This window comes from Lepisosteus oculatus, chromosome 3 (genome assembly GCF_040954835.1).
Source record: "Lepisosteus oculatus isolate fLepOcu1 chromosome 3, fLepOcu1.hap2, whole genome shotgun sequence".
Taxonomy (NCBI): domain Eukaryota; kingdom Metazoa; phylum Chordata; class Actinopteri; order Semionotiformes; family Lepisosteidae; genus Lepisosteus; species Lepisosteus oculatus.
In genome coordinates this window covers 1055118-1082908 of record NC_090698.1, presented here as the reverse complement: position 1 = coordinate 1082908, position 27791 = coordinate 1055118, and the positions used below count along the sequence as shown (strand labels likewise).

The following is a 27791-nucleotide window of genomic DNA, read 5'->3' as shown; positions in this document are numbered from 1 at the left end:
GGAGTTGTGCGTTACAGTTACAGAGCCACATATGAACACCCTGTATCTGGAACAAGGCAACTCACTTCCTTACCAAGTGCAATAAAAACAAATGTCTACAGAGCTGCAGCCTTGCATCTCCAATGAGTAAATCCATTTGAACACTTCAGCTGCTGATGTGCCAAAATGAATGAGAGCTCACTGAACTCAAAGGACATCAGGCAGTGACCTAAAACTGAGCTGCCAGCTGTTAGTTCTGCAGCGGAACAAGGAGGCGACATGTTACCTGTATCTGTTTCAGCACTTTCGGTATGGGCTTGCAGTTCAGCTTCTGACAGGCCTGGCGGTATGCTGCAAGGATCTCTTCCACCGTCACGTTCTGAGCTGTGGGAAGAGCAGACGAGACAGCGGCTCAGAGAGTGGTCTGGAGGAGAGAGCAGGCATGTTGCCACCAGAAACAACAGCAGCAAACATCCATCAGGACGACTTTCAAAAAAAGAATTACTATGTGTAGGTGTTATTATTATGAGCAGAAAAATGCTCTAGGAAAGCAAAAATAAACTTAAGCAATAAATATACATAAAACAGACATTACTGATTCAAATCACCTTTCAGTGATTTCCGGGGGCTGCAGTGTTACTGCTATTTATCATGCAGATTTGCCATTAATGGAATTTTAATTTAAAAAGAGTTAAACAGAAAAGCAATTTCCCCCTTCACTGATTGAGCAACCAGTCCAACACAAAGTCCAGACAGATTAGGACATAATCAGGGAATGTTCGTTGCTCCAAATAAGCCACAGCAGAACAGCTCAGATTCCTGCTACTCAGAAGATTGATCACCTTCACATTTTGTCTGCTGATACCTCTTATATAAGTCAGCATCATGCTCTATATATTTTAAATTTGTTACCTCATTCTGTGCACCGTTGGGTACACCGAGGTTATGACACCGTAAAATACACACTTTTCTGCTTCATCAGTGCTGTCTGCACATGAGCCTGCAGTTGGTAAAACCTGGCAAGGATAAAAGCTGTTCTGCAATAGGAGTCTGATCCAGCTTCCCCTGGGAGATCACAGCTGCTATGCCAGACCTGGGGGACAGAGGCTTGTGCTGTGTTCCCTCTGATAAACAGCCATTGTTGAAAAGCTCACTGCAGCACTGCTCAGCTCTGAACACCACAGTTCTATTGCTCATCTTTCTCCAGTACTTGCTAAAGGCATTATTGTTCAGAACCTCTTCAGCTCAGAGAGGGCCGCCTAATTTACTCTGGGCTCTTTCCAGTAGTCTGTGTTCTCTCTGCCGGCCACTTGAGGTTTGCTGGCCTTTCTTGTGGTAAAAGTAATAATTACACAACCTTTGGGGGTAGTTTCAGCCAAAGTCATTTTTGAGTTATTACTGAAGACCATAAAGTAAGGAGTGCTGGATTTGCTTTAATTATCCAAACAGTGACAATGGCCCTTTGTATACTTTGCCTGCCTCTGGTTTTGCTACCTGTCTGGAATTCAGCTGCACCAGGCAGCAGAAACATGACTAGATTGCTCTATGAAAAGTTACTGACTGACCTTACTGATCCCTGCAAGGTGAAAATCTGCGCCTCCCTAGACAGCAGGACAGTCCGGCCCTACTGTGACACACCAGGCCCTGCTGCACCCCAAGGCCTAGCAAACCAGTGCTGCTGTGTTTATGCTCACTCTGGTGTTGCATCCTGCACTGTTTCCCAGCGTGGCGTCCCTGACTGAATTCCAGGTGGTCTGCCTGCAATTCCTAAAATTTGACCAGGCTTTTCCGATATAAACTACCTTCACACATTACACCTTGTGTTGTCCTTGAATATAATAAATAGCTTTAACCACAATAAGTTTACAAGCTGACCAAAACATGGGCTTTCTGTTTTAGGAGATAATACACACAGCCCCCCTCACCCAACAACAAAACAATAAGACAGCTTTCTACCATAACAGACATCTTACATTCTCTTGAGTTAATTGTTAAAACCTTTCTATGCTACTAAACAATAAATTTCATTTTTAAAACAATCCAAAGATGTTAAAACGATTTTAAAATGCACTACTGTCTCATCAGTGTGCTCACCGCTCACTGTAACCTTCAGATAATGAGTATTCAAACATAACTGCCCAATTATGTCATTCCTACTTTGTTATGAGAAAATTAAAAGTTAATTCAGGAATGTAGCAGGTACATTAGAATATATTAGAATATATTGACTGTAACAGAACTATCACTAGAAATAAAACAGGCTAAATATTACAGCACAAAAGTTAAACAGAATCCAACCAAAGATGCCTTTTAACCCAACAGAATAAAAGCAAACCCTTCTTAATGTTCACCTACAACAGCAGCAGACGTTTCCCAATGCAGCAACAGACTTCTCTACTCATACAATGACTCTCTGTACGAACGCTGTACTTTGTGCACAAGGATAGAAGTAGTTAAAGGCAAAAACAATGATATTCAAAAGCAAAATCGGCCTGTGCAGGGGAGGGGAGATGAGATGAGGAGAGAAGAGCCAGACCCAGTGATTCTGTTAGCTGCCCAGTATGAGCAAGGAGCCAGAGGGGGAAAATGAAAATCTGCACCAATCAGACACAGATAAATATAAAACACTGCACTGCTAAATGAAAAGGTAACACACAGTGGGGCATTTCTGACCTTCATTTTGAACAATACTGTCACTCTGGACCCTTCATTATGATGCATCTGAGATTTCTGACTCAGGTGACCAGAAAAGAAGACGACTGATTTAATTTACCGAATGCATATGTACACATCAAAGTGACTTTCGACAGGCTCTTGTTAAAAAACACGAGCCCCCAAGCCAAGAGGCACACTGCACTTCTTCCTTCTCATTCCAGCGACACTCCCTGCAGCCGCTGTGAACTGGGGGGGTAGTCACCGGCATCCAGACAGCTTTTCCAGCCACCGCATCTAAATTGGCTCTTAGTGACTTCACATTCCGTGACGAATGACACAAGTGTGAACTCTGCAATAGTGGCTTCCACTTGATAACGGTAAACATGCAGGAGCATGAGCTGCCTGTCAGAAAAAACAGTGTCCGTCTTGGTGCTGCCGACACTGTGTGAATCAGGATTATTGCTGCAGTGAACAGACTGCAGGTGCGGAGGAACAGAAAATTGTGCTAAAGAGAAAGTAACCATAGACGTCTCAGTCCCCAATCATCCCTACTGCATCTCCTCCTCCTGCAGTGCTCTGTGAAGAACACAATACTGAGCAATTATGCAGCACGCAATGCAGAGCTATGGCAGTGGCCCCAAGCTGTTCACAAGCTGGCACGACTTGCAGCAGAGCACCAGCACTGTGGGAGATCATGGGCTCTTCCCATGGCACTGCACCAACAGGTGGCTCTGGAAGTGGGGCTAAATGACTCCCAGCCCCCCCGCTGACAGCCCTGGACTGCGACGGCGGTCTGACAGCTTCTCTGCTCTTCCTGACCGGACAGGTGCTCAGACAGGACAGCATAAAGAAGACAGAAATGTTTTGCAAACTATGTTTAATTTTGATTGCTACATCAAAGGCACAATTTTAGAATCCTTATGTGGTTGTTAATACAAATTAGTTTATTTATTCTGCACTAAGTGAATTAATCCTCAGTATAATTAACATGAGAATCTCAAAGAACTTCACCACTACATTAAAATCCACAAGACAAGTCAACAGATCTGTTTTTCCAGAGCATTGTAACATGATCATGTATTTGAACAATAACACACCCCGTGGCCTCACACCCAAATAAAAATAAAATCGTTAATGACTAACAACATAAGCTATTTTCTTTTAAAGCTCATTTGTATTTCTTCTGATCCAGGGATCATTTTAAATCCTCTGAGAAGTTATGCATGCTGATTTCTAACAGTTATCCACAGAGAGGCACACAGAACATATACAGCACGGTGAGACACGAGTGAGGTATAGGCTACAATCTGCTCTCTTCACGGTTCACAGATCGGAGGAGTTCTCATTCTGAAAACAGGCAGTAGTTTAGGAAGCAGTGGATCCTTTGAAATACCTGACTGACCATGCAGGTCAGCAGATGCATTGAAACACCCACAGGAAGTCAATTACTTGCCCCATGCAGCACAGTGCTATCTATTAATAGCACTTCCACTGAGACTGGTCTTGGAAGAAGTAGAAAAGAAATTCCATTCAAAGATACTGAAAAGAAGTTAGGATTAGTAAACCCCAGAAATCATTACAGAGGCATTGCTTTTCATGCTTCTGAGTCATTAGAAGAACATAATTCAGACAGCACTTCGCACTTCTGCTGTACAGTACAGAACAACCAACCTGCAAGAGTTAAGAACTGCTCTGTCTTTTTCTGTGTTGTGGGAAATGCGTCTAAAAAGCCCATCTCTTTGCAGCACAGAAGACACTGAAAGGGTGGAAACAGCTTTAACTAAACGTACATCAGTGCAGGTTTTTACAAAAGGGTACTTTAAAACAAGAAATATTTTAAATACAATAAGGACTTCAGATATCTTAAGTATTTAAGCTCCTTCTTGTTGACTCGGAAAGAAAAAGCACTACCAGTGAACAGACACAGGGGAGCCCAGCAGGAAGAGCTGCTGACAGCTATTCCTGTTCAAAATACTCTAGCAAGATGATCTGGTGCTGCTTTCACCTTAGTCCTTATACCTCTGCACTGGGGCTGAGGAAGGGGGGCAGTTCGCCCCAAGCTGTTGCAAGTTCCCACAGCCTTTTTATGCACCTGTCTGGTTGTTATGCTGAACAAACACATCCAATCTCCGCTGAGGCTGCAGTCTTCAGGCCCAGCAGTAACACACTGCATCGTCCCTGCAGTGCACGCATGTGTCCCACGCTGCATGGCCCAGCCTGCATATATCATTGCTTTTTCAGAAACCTGAGATGTGAAGGAACTCCATCCAAATTAACACTGGGCACACAATTAACACTGGCACAGAAGACACAGGTCCGGGACAAGGTAGCATTGAAACTGAGTGACAGACTCAGTTCACGGCAGACTGCTGTGAAAGAAATAAATGGGAGTTTGGCTCACTGAGTTCACAAAACAAGGCATTTTGCATTTAACTTCCAGTCTAATTAGACCCCGTGATTGCATGATGACCAGATCCTGTTAACTCTGGTCCAAAACTCAGCACTGTTTGACTTGGGAAATCAGGATCTGCCCCACACACAGCCCAGCCTGCCCACAGATGGTGCTGTAGAAAATGAGGCTTTTAATAAAAACCCATTTTAATTTCTAAAGTGTCTTCTGTGTTGCTCATGCCAGTAATACACACAAACCCATATGGATGCTGAAACTGTTGAAGACAAGGCAGCAGAGGAGACGAGGGCCCTCTGCGCCTTCTGTGACTCTGCCATGGCTGCTCAAGTCCACTGTACAGCATGGGCAAGGAGTAAGAGAAGCGTGAGTGGGGACCAGAACTCCTGCCATGTGGAAAACAAGAAGAGCTGCATGGTGCACTGCGCTGCAGGCTTTCAGGGGACAGCTTGTGGAAGAGCTCTGAATGACTGAAGCACAGAGCTTCGCAGGATCCCCGACGCAACACTGTGCACAAGAGAGTAGGCTGCAGATTTTATTGATTAACCTACTTTCCTTAAAAAAACATGAAAGCTGTACTTTGTGTGTCCCTCCCTTTGAGTCCAGATTGCATAATACAAACCCAAATGAAAAAAAATAAAGGAAAAATACCTGGCAGGATTACAGCAGCGGCATTAAAATTAGGGAAAAGGGCGGCTTCTGGACCAGTTCCCTGCCTGCATGTTGCAGGGCTGTCCCAGGGTTTGCGTCTCATCAGTTGCTTTCCTTGTAAATACTTGGCACAGACAGCCTCTGGGATATTCAGCTCTGCTCACCAGGAGACTCTGCAGTTCTGTTCTTAGGAATCAGTGAGCTGCTTCCAGATTCATGGGTGAAAACCTATGATTTAGCTGTGCGGAGGCGTGTATCTGAGGTGTGCTTCTCCAGCGGGGACCTAGCCCTGCCACACACTCTGTGTGCCAGCCTCTCCTAGGATAGTGTTATGGAGTATGGTGCTTTTGAAGTTAAAAAAGTGAAAAGGAAAATGACAGACGAACAGGAAAATGACAGACAGCTACTTAAACACTTGAAACAAACATGCATGATTCAGAAACAATTGTACAGGGCCAATTCATGTCATGCAAGCAACTGTCTGTGCAGAAGCCCAGATATACTGTTTCTTATCAAAATCCACAGACCAGAATCTGTTGGCTGAAAAGCAGAATTTTGCAAAACAGCAACATGAGAGGCCAGCCTCTGCCAGCCCCCCCCCCCCCCAGCTCACATGAGAGCTACAGTAGAGTGGCAAAGCAGCAGAGTGTTGCTGGCTGGGGAGAGAAAGAATATGATACATTTCAAGAAGAAAAACACATTGACCACCGTGAAGGAAGTGTTGACAGAAAGTCACGTCTGCCTCCAATTAATCTATTCTGAAAAGCTGGAGGAAACGTTATTTTGCACTGATGTGCTGTGACAAAACACATCCAATCAACGAGCAATAATACTTCCTGATGGGTCCCTTTATCTCCCCTCTGCCACTCACCCTGTCCTCACCCATACCCATTAACCCCAGCATCGCGAGGAGCGCGAACGGGAGGCTGACTAAAGTCAGATCCCCCCCTCGACCATCTGTGAAGAGCTCAGACCTGACAGAACAAGACAGGGGACGCTGCTGCAGTCAGAGCAGCATCTGAGCTGTTTTCTCTCCCGACAGAATAGAGACAGGAAAGAGAACTGCAGAAGCCGACACAAAGCACTTTCTCTTTAACAAGAACATTGGAAATTTGGACTGTGGCCACCTAGTAGAAAGCTAGACCACATCTTAGAAAGTATGCTTCCTCAGAAATACAGCTGTGGGCAGCACATCTGGCTCACCATTCTGCAACAGACTGTCAGCACTTTCCTGAAATCTTTCACTGTCTCTGAAAGCTACGCTGCTGCCATTACACTTGGCCCCTGTTCCTTAACAGATTTTGATAGCAGCGAGAACATTTCGATAAAAGTATGTTCGGTTGTAATTTTAGCTAGATTATTTGACAAACAATGATAAACATGCAAAGCAAGCACCTCTCTAGGCAGGGAAACGTATGCAGCTACTGTAAGAGAAAGTATCAGCTTCAATGAAATGGTCTCAGGGCAACACCTCGAACACAGACACTTTTAACCAGTCATATGAGAATCACAAATCACACTTCCAGAGTAACAGACAGGCCGATGCCTCCTCTGGGAATTCTGATGCCATTCCACTCAAAAGCAATTCACGAAAATGAACCCAAATTCTCTCCAAACAAACACGAATAACCGGATTGCTCAGTAGCTGTCTGATTTTTGTCCAAATGGGAAACAAAGTACAACTTTTCCTTCCATGTTCCCACATGTCTTAACCTCAGTTTTAAATGTGTAGCCGGCGGCACGTTGTCCTGTGAACAGCAGTCTTTGTGTTCGGTACAATTTGTCCTAAAACTGAAGCAGCTGCAATATAACACCACTGTGTGAGCAGCATCACTGAAGCAAACACTGTTCCCAACAATAGTGCCATTCCTGTAGAAATGCTTTTTAAGTACAGAGTGTTTAAGAGGCAACATAAAGTACCATAAACTACTGGATCACACAAGTCTAATTAACCTGAATAAATTTGCTTACATAGGTAAATTTGGCAAAGAAACTACTGCTGCACATAAGAAAGCACATTACATTCACAGACGCAGCCTGCAGGCCACAACAGCAAAGGTTTTTGCACACTGTGGCAGCACACTGGCTGGCACAGGGCAGGGAGTCACACTGGGAACAGTCCGGTGCAGGAAGAGCCCCAGTACTCTGACAGAGGGAAGCTGGGATTGCCTGGCCATTCAACAAACTGACTTTATAAACCATTTCTAGCTTCAAATAATCTCCTGCAGGGGTACTCACTCTTGCTTGGCTGCTCCAAAGAAATGATCAATTTAATTATAATTTATAGCAGAATGCATCTTGCGGCATAAAACCTGTTGGTCTACCGTGTACTCTGCCTGATGTGAAATTGAAGGGGTGTGGAATATCAGCACTGTGTAGAAACAGCAGCTAAGCAGGCACAGTGTTCAGACAGGGGCAGGAAAGGGCCGCAGCCGTCCCAGGCTGTGCTCCTGCAAGGAGGAAGCTGGAAGAAGGAGCATGTGCAGCACAGGTGCCTCACAGGAGCAGGGTCACGGCCACAGGCAGACGCTCATCCGAGCTACAGCACAGGGACGGGCGAGTATACTTTAACTGCCACACACAGTCGAGGAAGGAGTATGGTTGGGAAAAACAGAAAAAGACGTCCCTCCATTTACCACATGCTCACCACTGCCCAAATGCATCCAGATGGTTTCACGAGTGAAACAAACACAGGCCAGAAAACCTGGGAGATGCTCACACTGGGTCAATAACAGACAGTACTATCACACTGGAACAACAACAGCCTCCAACCAGACAAGGTATCTGAACTCCCTGCTCGTATACACATACGGCGAAGCGCAGCAAGTTCAGTTGCACAGGGACCAGACACGGTCACCAGAAACATATCTAGGCTTGGATTCTGTTACCTGAGCTCCAGTAGACGCCTGGCCCAGACATTTTGCAGCGGTGTGCACTTCCCTCACGGCTACATCAAGCAAATATTCACCTTTCATTACCATCACATCCGGGGAAAAAAGGCAGGGTCACCAGGGTCTAAAACTCAACATTTTAAAACACACCTAAAATGAATTCTCTCATGTCACTGTCCTGATACATGCCTACAGTGATACCCTGTGGAGGAAGTTAAAGCCTTCACAGCTCTAATTGATTTTTAAATTATAAGAATCAAGAGGAAAGACTTTGCAAAGCACAGCATTGCAACACTGCAACAGGTGCAGACGGGTTAACTTGGAGAACTGTCTATTGAAACAAGGTTCACTTCACAAAGTAAACAGTAATTTATCTCCTGAAGGAGGACTAACGGCTGAACTTTGGCAGGTATGCGACAATCCAAGCAACCACTGCATACCTGGAAGCACATAGCCTTTCCGCCCCACAGACAGCTCCCACACGAGTGCTTCCAGGCAGCAACACAGCTTTCACACTCTCGCCCTTGCGAAGATGCAGACGGGGGTCAAGCAACCTCACAGTGGGGGGCAGGCTATCCAGCTCACAGGTGGAGGGAGGGCTTCCTATTTCAAAATGGCTGCTTACAGCATAAACAGTGTAGTGGGATGTGTGGAGATTTAGGACGTCTGTGCACCCAACCGCTCCTGCCTGCCAGCATGCTTATCCTCTTTTCGGGCTTTCGGGTGAAAATGCCAGAGAGGAGAATAGGCTGGCCATCACAAGGCTGACCTGTACTGGAAACACCGAAAGCAGAACTGATCCTCTTATTGAGCATCTTCTTGGAGAAAATGAGTCCAGACAAGCTTCTCTGCTATTACACAGAGACGTGACCATCTCACTGCAGGTCTTTGTAGAAACAAGCAACAGGTCAGGAGCTCTGGCCAAGGATCGGATGACTTGAACTGAGTCAAGGGACAGCGGGCTAACAGACCCCCAGGGCAAGAGGAGTATTCAGAAATCTTTGGTCAAGCGTGTGCTTTAACAATTCTTTCGCAACAGAAACAGAAAGGAGGGCAGCTTCACTCAAAGTGGAACTCAACAGGAGACGTAAACAGCAGACATGTGGTCTCAGTAGCTGACTGCAAGAGTCAGCAGTTCAAACTCATCTGGAAACACCCCACCTACACCAGTTCACTGCCCCTATCCACCCCTCCAAAGGACACGGGTCCCAGCACAGCTCTGATGACACAACAACACACTGCAAAGCTTCTGTCTGAAATGGTCAGGACACAACAAAGAGATTCATAACACCGGGTTGGTGGTGGTTGTTAAACTTGTATCTTTCTGTACCCATATAGAGGGTTTTACACTACAGTCTACATAGTCACCCACTTCACAAAAGAGTCATACAAATATTGACACCATCCACAGAGAGGTTTGCTTTGACAACAGCAGGGAGTTGTTTCTCTGTCAGCAACACAAGCAGGGGCCTGGACTGTACTCTGGAGTTCACAGAAAGGATTCAATATCCTGCTCACAATGAGTGAAGGCAACTAGTCATTAGTGAAACAGAACTGCCTGATAAAATCTCCAAACACAGCTACTTTAACTTAAAATGCAGGACACAAAAATTACATAACCAAAACCTATAATCTGTGGTCTTTCTCATTATAGTCTGAACAATAGAAACCCGATGTGCTCATCTTAAGCATAGCAATGCTTCAGTAATGATTTTTCCTGATGAACAAATAAATGTGTTACACTGCCCCACTGCTACTCCCTTGTTGTAGCATCAACAGCCAGGAGCAGACAGCAAACCCAGGGTAAACTGCACACAAATGCCCCTCTGACAACACTACACAACTCAATTAATCAACAGCGGATTGAAAAGCCTGTAACATTACACATTTGAGCAGATGTAAAATTTGAATATACCAACAACTGCTTAAATAAGACTGCCTGGGCTACATGCCGATTTCTGATCTGTGGAACATATCCTGGTTCGCTAATCCCTGTTCTCCAGGGGATAGTTAAAAAATTTAGGTCACAACAACAAAGACAGCAGGTGTAACATCAGGGGTTTCCATCCTGTTCTGCCTGAAGGAACATTCCTCTTACGACCCAACCAGAATAAAAAGTCGTCAGTCGGCTGTAATTATAATAAATATCACTATGTGCAGCAAACAGTTGTAAAATATTACACAGCTGCATCTGCGGGTTGTGAGGTCGGGGTTGGTCACTGCAAGTGCAAACCCACTGAAGAAGATAGCTGGTAAAACCCACGCTTGACTGGGGGACGAAGAGTTGACCCGCAATTACTAGACTGCAATTCCCAGAGCAGGCCAGACAAGACTTCACAGCCTCGGCTGGTTCCAGGTTGGCTCTGTGCTACACTGCCCGCAGCCACAGCTTGCCCACTCGCCAGTCTCTCACGATGGCACATCGTCTCCCCACGAGCGATGGGACGGGCAGTCCTGGGATGGGCAGTCCTGGGATGGGCAGTCCTGGGCGGCGCAAGCTGCTCCCCAGGCACATGCCAGCTCACCCCAGCCTGCCCAGCCCCCACAGGCCTGCAGGTGTGGAAATAATAACAATATAAACTCAGCTCTGTGACTCGTCGGCCTCTCCACTGCACCAGGCAGACTGCAGTGAGGAAAGTCCACAGCAGAAAGAGCTGTTTCCTGCCTGGCGCTATTTTCTGCACACAGTCATGTTTGCACTGTGTGTGAAATATGACAGAGGCCACAGACAGCAATGTGTAGCCTCGCAGGTCATGACCGCACTGACACTAAATAACCAGACAGGATTAAGAGGGGTGTATTATTCAGAGGCTGCAACTGGCTTCCTGTGCATCGAATGAAGCAGTCAGACAGGAGCTTCGAAACAGCTCCACCAATATAGAATCACCTGGCGAAAGGGCCCAACAGGTGGGCGAGTCGAGGGGCACACGGCGCACAGACAGTGTGAACTTGTACCAGCAGGGCTGAACTGACTCGTAACTGGAGAGGGGAAACTAACACGTGGCCTAGCGGGCACTGCGCTGACCAGCCTGCTGCCGTGGGAGAGGAAACGCCGCGCTCCCCGCGAGCCCAGGGGAAGTCAGGAACAGGACGTCTGTCCCTGCAACTTCACAAACACAAGGTAAAGCGCCAGGACACTCATAACAAATATGCAGAAAATCTTGCCAAAACCCAACTTCTTATTGCAAGAGTCCGTAAGTGTTGACAGGGAAAGAGCTGGAAAGTAATTCCGCGGCTCAACAAGGAAAACAAAAACGCATCAGAAGCCAGTGAAGTGCGCGAGACACCAGGGTGGAGGATTCTGAACCAGCTGACAGCTCCCTGCCTTCAAACTGCTAGAGCCCGCTTTCCCCTCAATTTCAAACTGGCAGCAAGAGAGTCCCGCCCCAAGAGTTTTTGTGGAAAAACATAAAATTCACCCATTGGAGTTCAGTCCCCATGCAATACAGTAACAGGTTTGTATTTAGGTTCTCAAAGTTGCCTTTTTTAAAATATATATAAAAGGCTTAAGCCCCTGTAAACCACTGTGAAGACCCAATGAAGTAGAGATTCCCATATTTCTGTATTTGTAGTGAATCATGCACATTTAAAACTCCTTTAGGAAACAAGGTAATTTTTCCTGACCGCTGACCTTGCCAGTAATTTGGATCTGGAGTTTCTAAGGGCCTCTGGGATTGGCATTAAGGTGGAGGCACCCGTGACCGACTCAAGAGGAGACGCAGTGGTCAGGGGTCAGCCTCAGGCCTGTCCCTTGGGTCCCGCAGGTCAATATCCTGCCGGCTGCCGGGCTCAGCGACCAGCGCACAGCCCTGACGGCCCTGTCCAGGAGCGGAGGCTCAGCGCGCCAGCCCGCTCAAGCGCCTGCAGTTTATTCATGTCCCAAATGCTAAAAACATCATAAAAGTTTTGACGGAGCCTCGTAAATGCAATGTGATTCACCACCCCTGCCTCGTTGCTGCGCTCGCTGTTTTCTTTGTGGACTTCCGTGCACTCAGAGCGGCAGACCAGCTCCTCTGCAGGCCTGCATTTCAATATGGCTCAATAAGCCAAGGGCGTTGGACTAGCCCAAAACGAAGCACTTAAATATCAGTTCTAGTCTGCTCAGTTATTTCTCTTTTTCTTGCTGTCCTATAACCTTCTTAGTAATATAATTATTCACGTAACATGGAAACAAGCCGAACTCCCACTCCAGAGCAGCTCAAGCCACTTAAGATTTTACCAGCTGCAAGCTATTATTAGGTTAATACTAATACAACCTCAAGTCCTGGCTATTTTCCAGTTGTTTTGGCCTGTTCTGAGGCCTCTTGCTTAAACCACCACGTAAGCTTGAACAATTTCAAACATATTTGCTGTTCTCCTCGGTCAGTATAACCTGTGGTTCTGTTGTAAGACATGGAATGGTTTAGACTACTTGAGAATAGCTAGCGCAGGTGCACACAGCCACTTCACCACACACACACCATGGGCTACTGGCACACAGGAGCACATGGTGGCGGCACACAGGTTTAAAGTAAAGTTTAGATTCACCCCACATCCGTGTGAAGCCAAAGAGCTACACATACAAGAAGGGACTCCCTCCTTCCACCACTGAAGAGCTGAGCGCGGCCCCACCCGGGTGACACACAGCAGCCATCCTGCACCAGGAGCCCCACTGCAGATCGGGGGGAGGAGAAGTGAAGTTTCACCAGCTGGAATATGGGAGAACGTCAGGGAGGCCACATTCTACAAGCCTATGTAGCCAGGACAGGGGGGGTAACACCCTCTGCCCCCTGCCTCTCTGGAGGAGCTAACCCAGCCCGGACACAGCTGCCTCCAGCCGTCCCTGACATCCCCAGTCACCCACAGGCGCAGACACTCGACAGAATCAGCACCAGCAAGAAACAGAAACACATGGAAAGAGTATTTTGACTTTTCCTTCTCAAACTTAAATAATCAGCAATGACACTTGTGGTAACAAAGCCAATGTGATGTCACACAGCCTGGCGCTTCTGAAACCACAACCAAACAGTTTTCCAAGAACCGGGAAAGGGATGCGGGTGAGGGGCAGAGATAAGGAACCAGTGAGGCATCCCACTGGAAAGAGCCCGTGGCACTTTTATTGCACCGATAGGACTGTACATTAATCAACCAACTGAGGCAGCAGATAAAACAACTCAGACGCTCTTACTGGACGACCTTTAATCCTTTTCCTTGCGTAAATTCTCACACTAAAACCCCCGACTAACCCAGAGAGCTGCAGGGAGAATGACCTCCCTGCCACCTGCCTGTATTCTAAGATCAGCAGCCAAACAGATGGAAAGCCTTCATGCTGCTCCGCTGGCGAGTCACTGATCTGGTGTCCCCCCGTGGCTCTGGGCTGCCTGGCTGCACTGCTGTGGTAATCATCACCCAGGGGCCCTGCCGCCAGCACAGCGGGGCTCTCACACCCAGCCACAGACACATTTCACCAGCTAAAACCATCCCTCATCATCCAGGGCAGCACCTTCACCTGAACTGTGGCCGGTTTCACATACTCCACTATCAAATGCAAAACAGCTCAAAAAGGGTAACAATTACTGGAGCAACGTCACCCATCGAATTGTGTGAATAACTTCTGCAAAATGAATTCAGAAAAAAATGTGAACAGATCACAAATCCAAAAAAGAGGAACTACCAGGGCACAAACAACTTCAGTAAATCTAGTGCAGGATGCTGCAGTCTGAAAGCACACCATGTTCCACAATGTTTCTTTACAAATACTTTTCGTAATTTGTAACTTTGAAAATGAATTAGTGTTTTAGATTTCCATTACAGTCAGCGACTGGGTCATTCAGGACATGCATGTCTGTGTGTCTTGGGCGATTTCATGTCCTTTCCCTGGTATTCATTTTGGTGACTGTTACATATCTGAATAAGCAAACTGCGTAGTTAACATCACTGATTAAGATCTGGGATTTGGATTGTTATCTCATGATTTGTCCCTAACATTTAACTTCTGTCTGCACAAGAATGGCTACAAACAAGAGGATGTTTGCTTGGCATCTCCTCTGCCAGCACCGATGAGGAGCTGAAAGGTGAGCAGGGGTGCGACAGGCTGGCAGAGCTGCATGGCTTCTCCAGTGGGTTTAGATGGAAACTAATTTCCTCAGAGCTGTGAACACGGCAAATTAGTCGAGCTGAAAAACAACCCCAGAGGTCCACACAGGACACACTGGATCACAGCTAGCTGTGCAACAAGCAAGAAAACGCAGGAGGAAAGACAAAGCTGACGACATAAACCAGAGTCGTGTTGCCCTGGTCCTGTAGGTTTAATATGGAGATTTGGAAAACATGTTAACTTCATCCTGTACAGCTCTCCCTCCAAGCAGGTAGTAAACAGGCTTGGCAGCATAAAGAAGGACTTCGCTGCACAGCGGCACATAACCATTCCCCAGAGAGACCCGCTGACCCCTAAGGTGGCATCTCACGGGGCGGACGCAGCGCAGACAGCTGCACCGGGTTCTGTGACGTCACTCAGAGCTCCGCTGGCAGCCCAACGTAAACAATATCAGAAGGACAAAGGGAGGTAATTTTCAAATGGCAGTCTTGGCCAGCGCACAGTGCGAGAGCTTCTGTCTGTGACACACTGCAGAACACATGCTTCTGGGGCTCGGGGTCACACAGGGTGGCCCGGAACCCATCAACCACAGGAGGGATGAAGCAGGGCCTGGCTTGAAGAACTGGAAATTTGTGGGAAGGTAACGGCTGTTTTCATGGCATGCGTGTCTGCTACTACTCCACTAACAAGGACTGTGTGAGGACACTACTAGCACAAGACACTCCACTCCTTCTAGGCACATCTATTTTCCAATCAATCACTTTTTTAAAATCTTTAAAACCCGAGACATGTCTTTGCGAAGGAAAAAGAGCACATGAAGTTTAGCAGACCTGCAACTTGACAAGCTACTGTTACAGGATCTTGAGCAGAAGAAAAACACATTCACCACCATCAGCCTGAAATCTCACATCTGACCCGCCACTAGATGAGAGGCCTGGAATTCAGGATGTGCCATCTGGTCTAACAGCGCAGCCGCTGTGCTGTCATGAGAGCAGACAGGGCTGGACACGAAACAGCAAGACACAGTGGCAGGAACTCAGGTGCCAGCGGAAGGACGGTATTTACCATGCCTCCAGGGGTCCTTGGGCTCCACAGCTCCGGATACGATGTCCTCATCTGAGGGGAAAGTCACCCTTTTCACCCCGTGTTTCAGCTTCTCGTGCTCATCCGGCGGTGAGGGGGGCACACCGGCCCCCACCTGAAGGGGCGCGCACTCAGCAGCCCCCGGTGTCGAGGGTGGGGTCCCTAGGCTCGCTGGGCACTCCGAAGCCACATCTGGATCAGTGGACACAATGTCCCTGTCTCCCGGGCCCCCTTCGGGCTGCACAGGGCCCGGTTCTGGCCACTGCCCGTCCTCCAATGCCAAATCCACGCCAGCTTGTGCATCATCCCCAGTGGCACCAAGCCCTTGGGCCGCTACAAGCTCGTCTGCTGGGCCGTAATCCAGATCAGTCCCGGCCGTCTGGGGTACCTGAACCCCATTTCTGTCGTCCCCGTTTACCTCTTCTTCGCCCCCCCCATCCACCACCTCCAGTGCGGTCTCCCCCTCTACCACTCGCCCGGCTGTGTCCACCTCCCGCAGGCTGAGTCGGGGGATGATTTCTGCGCAGTCTGCCTGCTCGCCAGCGGATTTCTTCGCTTTCCCATTGCTCAACTCTAGATCCTGCGCCTCGCTGTTCATTTTCTCATTTCTACCAAGCTAGAACGGACGAAAACTGCAAAACACCTACCCCAGCGTTTACAGGATTTGAATAAACAGTATCTTTAAAAAGGGTGTAAACACTCCCGGTTAGGTGAAGCCCACACTAAGATCGGTTGTTTTGTTTGTAAACTACAAACACATGACAGGAACCACCTGCAGACCAACTGCACCTCGCTGTCCGGCCAAAGGTAGTGGCTTGTTCTAGTGTTTGAGTATCCGACTAGTCGCCTTTCTTTTTTCCTGGATTTTTCCTGCAACAGATGCACTATGGCGGGAGTATTTAATCACCGCGATGAATCAGTAGTTCAAACTTGTGAAGTAATCTCAGGTCCTGCTGACGTTCTGCCCCTGTCTTGCCCAACAGTAATCATAATATTTATATAGTTTTAAACACAGCCTGCAGCACCTAAACATTCAGCTATATATTAACTCTTTATCCAAGAACAGTCGTTTATGTTCTCTAATGAAATGCTTAAATATGGATGGGCTTCTGTGAATCTTTACACTTGGACACGGTTTGAAATACAGCTGCGTCTACGTCTCTCGGGGTAGACGAACACGTCGCCGCTCTCGCTCGGACAGCCCGCGGCTGATGACTCCGGCTGCATCAAGTGGGGATCATGTTGACTCCGCTGCTCTTCACATCGCCCTCTCGCCTGTATTCACTCGTTTCCACAAGAAAACAAACTTCTCTCCTCGACGGGCGCCTACCTCCCCATATTCCTCTCGCTCGTGTTTTATTTACGTCTTTTGTTAGCAGGAAAAGCTCCGTCAACGATTATTTTTCAAATCGCCCAAGTCGTGCCCCCAACTAGCATTGTTTAGCCAGGACGGTCCCATTCCCCTTTCTAAGACTCGGTCGAGAAGCTTGTTTCGGGTGACATCTTTCTCTCCGATAGTTTCGGCTCCTTTTCTGTTTTCCACCCTCCGCCTTGTGTCTTAAAGAAGCGATACGTCTCTCGCCAGAAACACATCAGCTTCTCAAACCTCCGCTTGGAAAACGACAGCTTGACTTTTCGGAGCAGCAGTTTCGACAGTAAGCACCGGAGAAGGCAGGTAACTATTAAGTGGCGATTTAAACACTGCCTAACAATAAACTCGTTTTAAAAAGTCGTTTTCTTTCAAACTCACCGGTTAAACTTTTTTTTGTCTTTTCTTCCACCTAAATCAAATAACTTTTAAAGACATTGAAAGCGAATCTACAGATTAAGATTTTTCTACATTTACCCAACAACTGTTTTGTTTTCCATTGATTGCCGTGATGATGCTGACGAATTCGACACTTAGTAAAAGCACATTCGTTACCGCTAGAGCGTTAAACATCATGCAAAATGAAAAACACATCTGGAATAAAAATCGACTATTATTCTAAATAAATTGTTGTACTTCAGTGTTGTATTTGTTTTGGTTAATAATATAGTTCTCCTCTAATATCGTTGCAACTCAATCTATTGAATCTGCTGCTTTGGTGTGTAGTAGGATTTCATAACGTGTGTTAAAGAAAGTGCTGCTTGCTTGTGGTTTGATTTATCGCTCATCAGTGATTTTTAACGTTTTTCTTAAGTGTTAGGAAATTCTTCGCATGTATTATCTGTAAACGTACAATCATTTAAACAATTGAGCAGTTTTGCACAATATAAATTAGAACTTCAAGCAACAAAACGCATTCCTCTGATCCTTTTCCCCAAGAAAATGTTTTCTTCTCAAAGTTGAAACATAAGGGATGCTTTATTTGCCTTCATTTATAAATATGGTTGATTTGTGTGTGTGTGTCTTGTTTTCTCTGATGTACTGGAATTTATTTGGGAACTGAACCTCCCAAAGCATCTTTCTAAAATGCTCCTCTTAAATATAAATAATAATAATAATTGCTTACACTTATATAGCGCTTTGCTGGACACTCCACTCAAAGCGCTTTACAGGTCATGGGGATCCCCTCCACCACCACATTACTTGTAAAGCGCTTTGAGTGGAGACGTGGAATCGGCCTGTCATTTTAGCCATAAGGAAGCTGGAAACAGAATTAGAAGAAAAGCTTCTGCAAGTTATTCGTTTTCCAGAGGATCAATGTGTGCTAAACTCAGTGGGTATGTGCAAAATGAAGGGGTCATGTGCAATTATAGAGGCTTAGGGTACAAGGGGAGTAAACTCACAGGTTCTGGAAAACTCTGTGGATTCCTGTAGGAAGGATGTGCAATGACTATGTATGGTTTGATGTCTTTAATGTAATGTTACAATTATTTTTAATGTAAGTTTATTTGTACTACTAATATGTTTCCTGTAAGCCTGTCAATGTGTAAAACAGCTGCTTGGATGCAAAACTAAATTCTGAAAAATCAAAGAGTAAGGTTTTATTGAATCATATTGTCAACTCAAATTAATGTCTGACTTGTGTTATTAATGACTCCTAAATCATTAATAATTGCTAAATTCACAACAGTAAATATTTTATATAATGTTTTTTAATCTTTTTTTTCTGTTACATTTTAAATTCTGTGTCAGTAGCTATTTTGTTATATTAGTGATCTCTGGGAGTCTTGTGTTGTAATGGTGTGAATAAATTGTGTAATGAAAACAGTTTTTCAGAGTGCAGCAACTTGTATTACCCAAAGGTCGACAGTTTTCCCTCGAAGATATTAAATAATACGTTTCTCCCTGTTTAAAGTCTTTATTAGTCAAATTTCATAGATCTGTTAAACATGTGTGAAGGTAGCATTATAGAAGGTGGTAATACTAAACGGATATCTGCAGCACATTTTAATATGGTTCATGTTATGCCGGCACACTGGGTCTATTTGTGTTTACGACGCTGTGGCGCTTGTGTTTTGGGATGACTGGGGTGCGGTACCTGGGTGTCTTGGGAGGGGTTGCCTGTCTCCGCCAGCTGTAAGACTTGCACAATGAAGAGCAGAACCTGCGAAGCCTGTCTCAGTCCCTGGATCTCCGCGGTGTATCAGCTCATAGGCCTTTCATTTGTTTTGCTGTTTTCACCCTTAATGTAGCTGTTGCTGGCGGTCAGCAAAAATGCGACTGAGTGATCAGAAGGACAAAAAAGGTTGTGTCCTGCTTTATTGTAATTTTCCGTTATTTCCCTAACTTAAAGAATTGTAAGGGGGGCATGACTAGGGTTGAAAAAAGGAACAACAGACAGAAATTGGTGGCCCTCAGATATATTTTTCTCACTTTTGTTCACCTCAGCCGAGCCTAACCAAGCCTTAATGTGGAAAACGGCGCGTCGCTCACCCTTCAGGAGTTCAACAACTCTGGGTTTGAAGTGGGGCTTGTTGAGAGCTCCGGTCCTCCTTCCCTGAAATACGGCACTGGGAAGGTCATGAAGTTGAATTCCTAATTACCGTGTCTGCCCAGTAAAGACCCTCCGGCTGGCATTCAATAACACGCAGGAATACCCGATTGCCTGAAACTGTGAGGTACTTTATTGACAATATTTTTTAGTTGGCCTTAGTTAAATGGTTAAAAGTTAGTTTTGACTCCAGTATTGAACATATATTTCTCCCCTTTTTATTCACAAGTAAATAATTATTAAATAGATCATATTTCGAATAATTGTAAAGACTAGTCGAGTTTTGTTACTGGTCACTCAGCTGTGGAGGAGCCACCATCTAAGTTATTCTGTTTTAAATGTTTACTAAATTAAAAATAAAATCCCCTGTCAACGGGGGATGGGCTGTGGTTCTGCTGATATTTGTATCGGTAGATATTTGTACAAGAGCCATTTCGATTCGAACATCACTGGGGAAAAAGAATAAGGGAATATGTCTCCGCCCGGACGGAGATTTAGGGGGAAAAAGACGTCTGGTGATCCTATTTAATGTAATTTCTTGTTTTTATATTTTACTATCCTTTACTTTTTTGTTTTTTTTATTATTTATGACTATGTACAGTGTCCTTGAGTTCAGTACAAATAGTAAATACCAAGTTCTTCTTCTCATTATTATTGTAACGCAGACCGCCGACATTGCAGGCTGTGCGAGCCGTCTTACCAGCGCGGTGACGTCACCGCCCTTCCCTGTGGAGAGCAGAGACCGCAGCCGCCGGGCTAACGGGAGATTTCCCTTTGGCTCAAGAGGCTGGGTCCCTGTGGAGTGACGCTGGAGGTCCGGGTTCGAGTCCCTAGAGCGGTGGGGGGTCAACCGGAGGCGGCAGTGGCGAGGGCGCGTGAACCCGACAGCGCTATATTGGTGTTAACAGTGGGATGGGGTAGCCCTTCGGATGGCGAATTAAGCGGGGGAGGGTTTTTTTTAGGAAAAATTGTCGCTGCGTCCTTAGCTGTGCGATTCCTGAAGTCACAGTCTGCGAATTTCTTTGTCTAAGATGTCAAACGAAACAGCTGTTTGTACGTGAGCTTCCGCCGTGAAGTAACAGGATTTGTGTATTCAAAAAGGAATCGATTATGGGAACATTTTTTTAAATGTGTTTAGCGTCGCACACAGCACCAGCATCGACCGCTAGAGGGCGGCGTTCTCAAGCAGCGGCGCCGTTTTCTGCTTCCACACGGCACCCGCGGCATGACCGTGCCCAGCTTTTCTACGCAGTCTTAAGTCTCTCTTAACCCATGCCACACACTTTAAAAATTAATAGAACTACCCTTCTGCAGACCCCATACTATACTACAATACTAAGATTTTATGTCATTTTGTTTCTGTTACTGTTGCTTTCATTAATTGTTAAAATAACATATATAAATAATAATTGCTTGCACTTACCTGTATATAGTGCTTTGCTGGACACTCCACTCAAAGCACTTTACAGGTAATGGGGATCCCCTCCAGCCTCACCAGTGTGCAGCCCCACCTGGATGATGCACCAGTACTCTCCCCACATACCAGCTCTCAGTGGGAGGAGAGCAGAGTGATGAAGCCAGTTCAGAGATGAGGATCATTAGGAGGCCATGACTGGTAAAGGCCGGGGGGAAAGTTGTCCAGGACTTTTCCAGAAAGCTGGGGTATGTGGAAAGACAAATTCCTAATGATAGAAATTGTATATGGCCAATAAAGTGATCTTATATAGACAGAGCTCTGCAATACATGAAGGAGCCCACTTACCCCCCACTGGAGAGCAGCCCTCCTACACAGCAGAACAGGCAGAGGTGAGAGACGCTGCTGCACCAGGTGAATTAAGGATCAATTGAGTCACTGTTAGCGTTTGTTCTACACCTCACCAGCTACATTCATCCATTTTCTAACCACTTTGTCCAGTACAAGGTCACAGGAGACCCACGTGAACACGGAGAGAACTTACAAACTCCGTACAGACGGCGCCCCAGGAATGAACCCCTTAGCCCCAGTGCTGGAGGTTCAAGCATGGCTGACCACTGCACCACTTCAGTTCAGACAGTCGCTGTCAAGATCATACTGAGAGATCTGTAGTGATCAGGTGAAGCTCCTCGGGATCTCTGGGAAGTAGTTACACTGGACAAGTGTAACACTGGCATTTGGTTTCAGAACCACATTGTACTCATGTTTCAGGGAGTCAAGGTTACTTTCATGAATGAGGTTTTAATTTGCTCTTTGGCTCCTTAACACAGAAGGAGGAAGGGAAGGTAAGAGCTCCCACCAGCAAGCTAAGTAAATATTTTAACATCAAATTGGAAGCATTTGTGCAGATTTCTTGAACTCATTTCAGAGGATTTCTCCACTTCCTGTGTATTATTAATGGCTGCTCTGTCCTGCGAGGCTCCTGGTCGCCATGCTTGACGAAAACCAGCTGTATCCCTTCTATATTTCCTTTTTAGTAAAAAGAATAAAGTAATTATTTGAAAATGTATCTGGTTTATAAATATCATGATCCTGTCACCAGTAGCTTATTTATATACTAACCTGCATGATTACGGGCCTTCATTAAGTATGTGGCTTCTGCATTAGGAAACTGGGTTGTGATTAAGCTCGCAGGCTGCATCTGTGTTTAATATGTTAGATGTGATGTTCTGCTTTTTTGTAAGAGGACACTACACTGATTTTCATTACAGCTCAGTACTTAATCACATAAATCAGCTCGTTATAGACTTAATTGGCTAAATTGATCAACTTCCCCAACTCTTCAGGTGCTAAAGCATCAAAGAGAAGTACAAGTGCTGCAGACCAGAGCTGGCCCTTTGTCCCTTCTGTGTCCCTCAGGTGTGGTGGCTCGGCTCGCTCTTGAGCTGGAGGGCTTGTACCAGTAGTGGCTGAAGCTGGACCGGACACGGTGGTTGGATCCAAGGCCTCATCCTGGGCCCTGTTCCCAGCTGCCTGTGGGACTGCTCTGTGCCGAACGTCCTGTGATTAAATCTGTTTGCCACTGTTTTGTACCGGTTTGGTAGAAACTGCAGAATAGTGGTCTGGCCTATAAAAAATTATCTGTGTGTTTCAGTCCTCACCTATCAGGAATCCCTCATTCAGAACCCCCCCTCATGCCTTTACTGCATTCTGGGAAAGGGCGTGGACCTGATTTTAAGTGGCTCTTGAGTGGATGGACTCATCCTAACAGCCCAGTGGAGGCTTTTCCAGAGCATCCACTCCACATTTCTGAATCCGACATTTTCCCAAGTGGTGTGAAGCTGGATATACCCATTAGTCTCTGTAAGACAGGGCCTCCCAGTCTAGGACTTCATCATCCCAGTGTCTGCTGGTAATTGTACCAGCTGAACTGTTTAAATGGGTCCTATCAGCACTTGGTAGGCAGTGGTTGATTGTATATGTATACTGTATGTAGGAGTGGACAACAATCAACAGTGTTAAAGCATGTGGGAGACTTGGGCTGCGCAAAGGGCCTCTTCTACCCATCAGGCCGGTCTGGCAGGTCGGAGCTAATTGATCAGAGGATCTCAACCAGCCCTTTCTTGGATGAAAACGGTAACGTGGTTAGCAACACAGTAACATGTGGTAGTTTACATGTAGAGAAAAGCGAGACCACGTTGTAAAAAGCTTTGATATGTCTTTTCCACTCCCCTTACATCAGACATCCTGCGATTTGTGGTGCTGAAGAAGACAGAACTACTTGCACTGTTCTTGTGAAGTGCAGTAATTTCAGGAGTGCATTGCTGAAATTGCTTATCCAAACTTGTACAAACTTACTCAATCGGCTCTCATTGTGCGAGTCGGATCAGCCTCATGTGAAAGTCAGTGTTTGAGATGAATTTAAAGTGGGTGTGTTAAGCAACTGGAAGGACTTATTTTTCTCACTTACTTTTCTTCACACAGATATTAAATCAACTTCATAGCTATTCTCAATCAATCAATCAATCAAAGTTTATTAACAAATGCACAACAATACAGCGTGCAACAGTAGTTGCTGGCAATGAAATGTCTTTTCTATGAGCTCACTGGGGGGATAAAAATCACAAAATTAAAGTTAGAAGATAAGGTGACATAATAATACATAAAATAGTGCAATAGAAATTGAATAAGATAAACTCAGACAGAGTTCAATATAAATAGAGCTGCGGTGTGTCCAGGGTGTGTGCAATACATTATGTCCAAGTAGTGCAGTATGATGAATACAGTGAAAACTGTGTCTCCATGTAGCCATTAGGGGTGATGACACGGACATATATTTTTCATTGTATTCGGCATACTGCACTACTTGGACAAAGAACTGTGGACTCTTTATACAAATAAAAAAAGAGATAATTGCATCTAATAACAATATCTCTCATTTTTAGACAAGCATATGCATCTAAAAACTATTGTGAAGTTGATAGTTTAGTATTCAGTATTTAAGCTGCCGTAGACTCAAGAAACTGCAATAAAAATGTGGATTGAAAACCTGTTTCATTTAATGTACAGTAGCAAATCTGATGTGATACCTCAGATACCTCTGTGGCCCTTATTCAGCCCCAATACCCAAATCAAATTCACTTCAGATGAAAGGAACTAGTCCATGAGCTCAATTAAGATTCGATGTGAAGAATTCAGCTGGCTAAAAGAAATGTTATTAAGAAAACAAGATGTACACCTTTATAACTTCGACAGTGACAAATTCTTATTTGAGTGACTGAAAGAGTGTGACAATCTCTGACAACTGGACTTCAGAACATCCATGTACCTTCTGTGTTGGTGCTGAGATTATTCTGTGCAGTGTCTTCCCTTTCATACTGTGTTGACAGACGTTGTGTCCTTGCCCTCAGCATAACATGTTGGCGACACAAGTGGTAGATCGGTGCTGCGCCTGGTTTGTGCACCCCTCTCACAGTGCCTGTGTTTCAGAGCTGAGACATGACAGGTCTGGCTCTGCCTGCTCTGCGGGAATAATCCACTTCTTTCAGAACCCGACTGAACTGCGCCGTGGCTTCTTGTGTCCCCTGCAAATCAAGCAGCTGAAAGTGTCTGTGGTCACTGTCCCCTGGGGACAGCGGGAGCAGGACTCTGGACATGTGCGGTGACCTCAGTGTCAAGCGTGGCGTCAGCCAGGACCTCCCGGCTGCTCCTGGACGGACACCCACAGGCACCAAGCGTGTGGCGTGCAGCGCAGGGGCTCCTGAGGCCAGCGCTGGGGAGCACAGTTCTGACCAGGGTGACCTGAAGGGCGTTCTCTGTTTTCTACAGATGTGAGGCACTGACTCCCAGGGAAGGAATCCAGGAGTCCCCAGCTAATCTGTTTCACACGCGGCGGGGCCCGCGAGGACGATCTCCTGCTCTTCGCTGATGAGGAAGGGCTTGGTTTTGCCCCTTCTTTCCAAACCCCTTTTTTGTTCGTTTCCGACTTTCAGAAAGTGAATGACGTTTTTTTTAAGACATAAATAAAGCACTCTAAAAACGGAGCAATCAAGAATAAACCGCAGCCAGGAGAGAGGAGTGGCGCACCTCAGGGCGCTGGAATAACGCCGGGCCAGCTGAGGCTGAGATGAACCTGGCGATTTTTCAAAGTGTTTCCTTCCAAAGCAAAATGTCACACAAGGAAAAGTACAAATTTAGAAAGAGATATGTGGAAAAATATATACTGTAATCTCAGGATTTTTTTTTAAACAAATTTTATGTGATCTATATTTGGGATTAAAGGAGCAACATCTGCAGTAGAGCAGAAAAGGTCAGATACAGAGCACTCAAAGGAGCTCAGCCACACTGGCAGGGAGAGTGCGGATCCTGTTTCACAAGGAACAGCCTCTCCTGCTGGACCGTTTTTTTACATGTTCGTTCATCAGTCATCTGCTGAAGAATTGGCCACCATGAGTAGCAATGTTTCTTGTCGTGATTCGTCAATAAAGTGAAAGCTGATCATTAACACTCAATTCGTATTCAGCATCTGTGGAACTCTTCTGTCGGCTGAGCCTTATCCAAGGCAGGGAAAGATGCCAAATACCTTTGCACCTGTCTGTTAAAATTTCACTCTTTGTTGCAGCTTTTAGATTTATATTTGTGTTTCAGTTTAGAATGTTATTTTAGAAGTTCAAGCCGGGAGCTGTGTCAGCGTGCATAGGCTGCAAAGGAACAAGTGAAGGTTTATTCCCTGCTGAAAAGAGATGAAAAGAAACACAAATACACCTTCTTTGTGTGTGTCAAAGCCCCAAAGAAGGCTCCACAGCCAAAACGTTGTGTTTCCTTTTTCTCTTTTCAGCAGGGAATAAACCTTTACTTGTTGGTTTAGAAGACTGTTATATTAGTTGGGTATCAGTTGAGCCCATAAGGAGATTTCTGCAGTACTGACCTGTCTCCTTATTTAACTGGCGAGGCTCAGTCTTTAGTCTCCCCTTCTGGAACCAGCACACTAAGCAGAGCCCAGTAGCTTGTTCTGGCCACATCAGCTGTGCCCCTGTGAGGAACAACAGACACAGGTCCCCCCTCTTGCTGCAGGGGCCGCTGGGTGTGGGAGCTGCGGAGTTCCTGTGTCAGCTGATGGCTGCGGCCGCGACTGACCGCTGGCGGACAGGAGTCCTGCTCTCCCACTGCGCCCCAGGCTGCCTCGGCGCCACCCCTGCCCACAGGAGCCAAAGCGGGCATCCTGCACAGATACACCCACACCCAGCCGAGTGCAACACCCCCATCAGCCCCCTCAGGCGGGCCCGCTCCTCCATAGCCCCGGGTTTCTAACGCGGCGCCGCGCTCCACAGCCTGCCCTCTGCTGGCGGAGACAGAAGTTCCACTGCCTGGCATGTCAAAGACCCACGAAGGGCGGCAGTTCACCACCAAGTGCAGTATTTCAAACGTTCCTTGAAAGCAGTGGGGAAAGCGGACCGTGTTTTGATTTGCTCTTAGTTCTGCGTGGTGTGCGCTGAGCCACATTACAGGTACAACTGTAGATGTTGGAAGAAACTGTTTTTTTTTTTTCGCTAGAGGGTAAACAAATATTAAGCATCAGTCCGGTTCCCTCATGCAGCAAAGCTTTTCTATCTACCGTTCAGGCTTCCAGGCCACAGAGCCGGCGGTGCCAGACATGTGCCTGTATCCATGGTCAGTCTTCTTCAGCCACTGGTGCTTTTGTTTCTGTGAAGCCCGGCCCGGGTAGCAGGAACAGCCCGCTGCTCCACGAGCCCAGAGAACGTGCGGCCTGCGGACCTCCAGAATGAGTGAGCTCAGTTCCTCACATGGCTGCGCTTGGGGCTCCCCAGCGGCTTCGTGCTTCTACTGGTTTTCACAGCACCGGCAAGTGCTGGGTTTGTCATTTCCGATTAGCAGGTGGGTTGAAGTTCTGATGAAATCCGGACCTCAGTTCCCTTCGCTTTGGTGTCAGGATTTCACAGGCGAGGCTGTTGGGGTGTTTCTTGTGGGAAAGAGGGAAACTTGGAAAGACAATCATGACCCAGGCAAGGAAAAGAACAGGGGAAATATGTGGTTTCTTGGGAACCAGACAGAGAAGGCTTCCATTGTGAAGGTTAACAACGCAAAGGTTAAGTGACACCGGTGCTGCCAGACTTCTGGCTCGTAATGGCTACCACATGTTCATAAGGTTTTCAGATCAAATTGCTGTTTTGAAACGCATCAAAACTGCGGAGGACTAAAACGAGGCCTCTCTCTGCCACCGCACCTGAGCTGGAAGATTGATGGTGTGTGGGGTAATGATTTTATTCTGGGGCCACGTCAGTAAGAGAGGCACTTGTTTTTCCTGTCTCCCCTCCTGGAGAGGAAGCTGAGGAGCTGTTCAGTTGTGTGAGGGGGACCCGCTGTCCTTCGTCTTCTTTTCCATCTGCACCCTGTTGTTTAAAGCCTTCCTGCTCTCAGTGTGCTTTGCTCAGATGTGATTGCTTTAAACGGCGCTACTGTCTTGGCGCCAAGACTGGGACATGGAGAAGCCATTCCGATTCCGTGTGGCTCCTCTCTGTCCTTCCGCGGCCCAGGATTGGAGTCTCCCTGCGGACACTGTTCCGGCAGTGGGGCCACAGAGCAGGTGGAACTGGACAGGTCTGCCTTCTGCAGCTGCCTCTGCTGTGTTTATGTGAGATCAGACTCTCTGTGACTGGAGTTGCAGCAGCCAGGGGTTGTCTAGATCAGGTGAGAG

The 27791-nt window shown here is 46.3% G+C and overlaps 1 protein-coding gene across 1 annotated transcript in view; it reads right to left on the bottom strand.

Moving 5' to 3' along the window:
• Positions 1 to 17524, bottom strand: part of ppp1r37 (protein phosphatase 1, regulatory subunit 37) — a 45499-nt gene extending 27975 nt beyond the window's left edge. The window contains exons 1-2 of the mRNA XM_015340994.2: positions 15725 to 17524; positions 266 to 363 (exon numbers count right to left, since the gene is read on the bottom strand). Coding sequence (XP_015196480.1) covers positions 266 to 363; positions 15725 to 16340 — 714 coding nt within the window. The 5' untranslated portion in view covers positions 16341 to 17524. The remainder of the gene's footprint in view (positions 1 to 265; positions 364 to 15724) is intronic.
• Positions 17525 to 27791: the final 10267 nt, after the last annotated feature.